The sequence below is a fragment of the Octodon degus genome, unplaced genomic scaffold (assembly GCF_000260255.1).
Source record: "Octodon degus isolate 3935 unplaced genomic scaffold, OctDeg1.0 scaffold00023, whole genome shotgun sequence".
Taxonomy (NCBI): domain Eukaryota; kingdom Metazoa; phylum Chordata; class Mammalia; order Rodentia; family Octodontidae; genus Octodon; species Octodon degus.
The window spans coordinates 718,905-724,286 of NW_004524599.1; the positions used below are offsets into that span (position 1 = coordinate 718,905).

The 5,382-nt window shown below is 53.6% G+C and overlaps 1 protein-coding gene across 1 annotated transcript in view; it reads left to right on the plus strand.

Moving 5' to 3' along the window:
- Positions 1–5,164: 5,164 nt before the first annotated feature.
- Positions 5,165–5,382, plus strand: part of Nhlrc1 (NHL repeat containing E3 ubiquitin protein ligase 1) — a 2,230-nt gene continuing 2,012 nt past the window's right edge. The window contains exon 1 of the mRNA XM_023712053.1: positions 5,165–5,344. Coding sequence (XP_023567821.1) covers positions 5,165–5,344 — 180 coding nt within the window. The remainder of the gene's footprint in view (positions 5,345–5,382) is intronic.

Genomic DNA, 5,382 nt, shown 5'->3' on the forward strand with positions numbered 1-5,382 from the left:
TTTTTAAAGTTCTTATGAATCATAAATCTTTGCTGAAAAATATATGTAACTTTTTAGAAGAAAACACATGATAACGTGTTAAAGTAGATCTTTGGAGAGAATTTCATGGTTCTGTCTTAACTAACCAAATGCAGGAATTTTTATGGTCCTTATATTTCTTATATAATTAAAAAATTAAAGAAAAAGTGTATTTATCTTGAAACAGAAGAAAACAAAAGCTGAGTTTTATATGAAATTTAGAATCACTGAAAAAAAAAAATGTAACACTTTGATAGGGTCAAGGTAGCCGGAAACACTGTGACAAGGACCGGCTTTTGCTATAGACTTTGATCTTGTACGCAGATCCCAGCACCCGTTTACACGTTTTCTCCATACGCATTTTTATATGTAACTGAATAAGGAAGTGTACAAATTCTAATCAAACTAGCCTATATAGAACAAAATGTTTTCCTCGAACTGTAGAATAAAGCTATCCCAAGTTGAGCGTGTGTTTTGGTTTCTTTTAATTAATCTTGTTTTCCTGGGCAACGGTTTTGAAGTGTAATGTACCCAGGGCTGGATTCAAGGCTACTCACCGACAGATTCTGGGAAGTCAGACGTGGCTCTGCAGCACCGCACCGCCTCATCCGGTGGACCGCACTGTGCAGCTCCTGCCGAGAGGGTGATGTGCATTCTAAAAATGATTTTGTGGCTGGGCTTGGTGGTGCAGACTTGTAACTTCAGGTACTTGGCCTCGGGCAGGAGGGTCACAAGTTCAGGGCCAGGCTGGACACCTCAGCAAGAGCCTGTCTCAAGACATAACAAGGGCAGGGCGTGCAGTGCAGAGTGACATCTGTGTTCAAGCTCCGGTACCAGGCAAAAAAAAAAAAAAAAAGTTTGTGTGAGTGTGCGCGTGGGCGTGTGCCCAGGTGTGCGCTGCGGGTCAAAAGTTGCTAAGAACAGGGAAGTCTTGGGATCCCACGAGTATTGACAACGCTGTGGGTATCTGCCTAATGCTTTGTAAAACACCCTCCCGCCGCTGCCCCGCCCTTCCTCTTTCTCCGCTTCCTCCTCCTCCCCCTTCTGTCTCTGCCTGTTCTATCTGTTCTGTTCCAGTACTGAGATCTGCCCCCAGCCTCTTTATCATTTATTTTTTGTTATTTTATTTTTTGAGAGAAGAGCCTTGCTGAATTTCACATGCGATCCTCCTGCTTCAGCCTCCCGAGAGCGGGAGGCGGAGGCGCGCAGGCGTGTGCCGTCACGCTGGGAGCGGCGGGCGTTCTGACAGTCAACCAATCACTGGGGCCGACGTTCTGTGTCTACTTCCGGCACCACCGTACGCCCCGCCCCGTCCCCAGTCCTCGGGTGGTTACCGCGAGCGTCCTTAGCAACGCAGAGCTCCCGGGTCTTCGGCGGCCGAGGTTGCAGTACCGAAGTTTGCCGCGCGGGGGCAGCAAAGGATAAAGAAAAGGCATAAAGGGCGTGGAAAGGGCCACGCTCGGGTCCGCAGAGCCCATGCCCTTGATAGTTTTGAAACAAGTTGGAGCGGAGACAAAGTAGCGACGAGCCAGCGAGAGCTGGGTGAGGCCTCCGCAAGGTTCTGCAATCCGGGCAGTCTTGGGCTGAGGCCAAAAAAGATCACAAGTTTGAGCTCAACATGGGCAGTTCATGACTTGGCCAGACACTATCTAAAAATAAACAATGAGGAGCCGAGGATGTGAGTCACCGTGCTGGCGCCGGGCTCCATCTCCACTACCTCTAAATAAGTAAGCGGGAAGACAGCGTCGCCCGGCTCAGCTTCGGGCGGCATCTGCTATCCCGGGACCCGCTGGGCGCCGAAAGCGGCTCAGGTGAAGCGCGATGCGCTGTGACTGCAGGGTGGCACCGGCTCACCCTGGCCACGCGAAGAGGAGGACGGAGTGTGTCGTTGCTGCTTCACGGCGGTTACAGCGGACGAAGGGAGAATGTCTCAAGATAGCATGGGCTGGGGCTGGGGAGATGGCTCGGTAGAATAAGCGCTTCCTTTGCAAGCGCCAAGGACCTGAGTTCAATCCCCAGTTCTGCCCCAAAAAACCAAAACAAAAAACAACAACAAAAAAAGATAGCATGGGTTATATTAAATAAATTAATTTCACTACTTTCTTAGTCTAAAATGTGATTATAACTTCAAAAAGATAATGCTTTGGCTATTTTGGGTTAAATAAAATATAGAACAAAATTAATTTTACCAGTTTCTTTTTACTTTTATTTTATTGTATTTATTTTGCGGTACCGGGCGGGGATTGAACTCAGGACCTTGAACTTGTCGGGCAGGCACTTATCCTACTGAACTCTACCCTGCCCAGTTTCTTTTTACTTTTAAAATGTGATTAATAAGCAAATTTAATGTATGATGTCACATTATATTTCTATTAAAAAACTAATTATAAAAATTTTCCACTCGATGTTCTAAATGTTTCTCGACTTAAAAATAAAAATGGGCTGGGGCTGGGGAAATGGCTCAGTAGAATAAGCGCTTCCCTGGCAAGCACAAGGGACTGACTAAATTCAATCCCTGATTCTAGGGGGGGAAAAAACCTTCTGACACAGAAAAAAAGAAAACTTCTGAAAGAAACTTCCATTGGATGTGATTTTAGTTATTTGTTTAGAGTATATTTTGAGATTACAGTGTTAAATTGGCTATTGTATTCTAAGTAGACGATCTTGGAATCACTTAACATTTAGTAAAAAAAAAAAAAGGTCCTTTCTTGTCTCACATTAAATCTTTCTCCAGGGTTGTTTTGTTTTGTTTGTGGTACTGAAGATTGAATCCAGGACCTTAGCGCTGAGCTACATCCTCAGCTCTTCTTATTTTTAATTTTGAGGCAGGGTCTTGCAGAATCACTAAGCTGCCCAGGTAGGACTTGAATTGACCCTCCTGCCTCAGCTTCCCACGGTACTGGAATTACCCGTGCGGGGCGCCATGCCTCGCTTCTCCAGGCTTTCCAACAGGGGGCCAGAATCCCATTTCTGGGAAGCTGGAGAGTGAGAGGACGAGCTCTCGCGGTTATGGTCACCGCGGGAGAGCAGAAACTATCTCCTTTGCGGCTTTGCCAAGGACTCTGCTCCCTTAAGACACTGGGGAAGGAGAGACCCGAAAACAGGGTTGCAGTAGGCTGTGGGTTCGGGAGCGGGATCACGCCAGGCCTGCCCAGAGACGCTCTTTGCTCTCAGTCGTCACTAAGACTAGAGACCCGAGCCCCGCGTCAGGACAAGCGCTCGGGGTCACGCGTGGCGTGGGCCACAGTCACTAGGCAGATCCCGCCGCCGGCCCTGCCAGCCCCGGGGGGCCCCCAGGTGAGCTGTTCCCTGGGAATCCGCTTGCCGCCCGCGGAAGAAGTTCAGGGTGCAGGGAAAGCGCCCAGCCTGGCTTCCGAGTCCAGCCCCGCCGGTTCCTAGCCAGGCAACTCTGGATCGGACCTTTAAGCTCCGAGAGCTCTCCCGTGGGAGAGGGGCGCTGCAGCTACACGCGCACAGGATGGCTTCACCTGCGTGAGAAAGGCAGGCGCAGAGGAACCGTATAGCCATCACCATTCCTGGGACGGGGCACTGAAACAGGGCCTGTCTGCGTGGTTCAGGTTGGCCTCGAATTCTCAGAGATCCTCCTGCCTCGGCCTCCCCAGCGCTGTGACCAGAGGTGTGTGTGCGGCCACGCCCACTACTGCCATCCTTACTAACTCTGGGCTTTCTCATTCCACATTCGCTCCTTCGGAGGACATTCCCAGCCACGCCCACCGCACACGCATTCTCCCAGGGGATTTCTCCTGCTGTCCGAGATCCGTCCTTCCCCCATAAGCAAATTTATTTTACAGGTATTCCCTAAACAGCTGCTTTCCTGCGGTGAAGCACGACGCGCCTGCCTCAGCCCGTGCGGTGCGTGTGCTTTCCCGGGCGGAGCCTGAGTACCTCGAGGGAAGGCAGCGTGTGTTCCAGGCGGGCTGCCCTGGGTGGGGATCGTTGCTGGGCCCGGCCTCAGCGGGCTCGGTTCTGGGGTGTGCCTCGCACGCAGCAGGCTGAGAAACGGGGAGCAGCCGGGCCAGGCCTGGGGACGCGCGCTGCACCCCTCGGGAAGCCGGGGCGCGCGCCGCGCACGCTGAGGCTCTGCCTGGGCAACTTAGCGAGCCCCTGTCGCAAAATTTAACAGGTGACTGGATAAAAAATAGTAATACAGGATGGCATTTCTACACAGCGGATCACTGTGCCATGAAGAAGGCTAAACGAGTTATTTGCGGGGAAAATGGAGGTTTGGGGAGGCCACTATATTAAGTGGAATAAATCAGACAACCAAGTTTAATTGTCACGTGATTTCTCTTATATGAGAAACACAAACTATAAATAAACAGTAAAATAAAAGGTAGATAGTAGGAAATAGATCTTTTGCGAAAGTGAAGGGAACCAGGAGGTACAGGAACGGGCAGGGAAGGAGGAAGGAGCGGACGGGAGGGCAAGAACCAGGACTGAGACGGTCGTGCGCAAGCGCAGGTGCCACGCCGAATGCGGGCGTTACCTACTGCAAACACGCACCAATAAAAATTGCAAAAGGGTGGGGATGTACGTAGCTCAGTGTGAAGGTCCGGGTTCAGCGCCAGTGCAAGGAAGGAAGGCCGGGACAGAGGGAGGAAAAAGAAACCAGCCACGCGCTCGGCCTCGGTGGAGGGCTCTGCTGTCTGCGCAGGCGCAGATGAATTCTAGGCGAACAAGCTATCAATCAGGTTCTCGGGAAACATACCGCGGCTGCCCGCCAGGGGGCAGCAAATCAAGGCCCGCAGCGCTTTAGGCCACAGCGCGGCCGTGGTCAAGGCCACGACCCGGAGCTGGGTGGGGCCTGCGGGGAAGAGAGGGGATGAAAGCGGAGGGGAGGGGAGGGGATGGGAGGGGAGGAACCTGCGAGGCGGGACCGGGATTGGGCCCAACTGGGCGGTGCCAACCCCGCGGGGGCCGGGGCCTATGGAAGGGACGGCCTGCGGGGGGCGGGGCCTATGGAAGGGACGGCCCACGGGGGCGGGGCCAAGCTGGCCTGAGGGGAGGGTGGGCCTGCGGGAGGGGCGGGGCCTACAGGGGGCGGGACCAGCGGGAAGGGCGTGCGTGCGGGGAGGGACCAAGCAGGACTGCGGGAGGGGAGGGCCTTAAGGGGCCGGGCACCGCCATGGCTGAGGCGCCGCCCGAGCTGGGCAGCCTCCTTGAGTGCGAAGTGTGCTGCGAGCAGTTTGACTCGGGGCAGCGGCGCCCGCTCCACCTGCCGTGCGGCCACGTGCTGTGCCTGGACTGCGTCACCCGCCTGGCGGACGCGCGCTCGTCGGCGCTCGCGTGCCCGTTCTGCCGCCGGGCCTGTGGCGCGCGCGACACCTGCGACTGCCGCCCGCT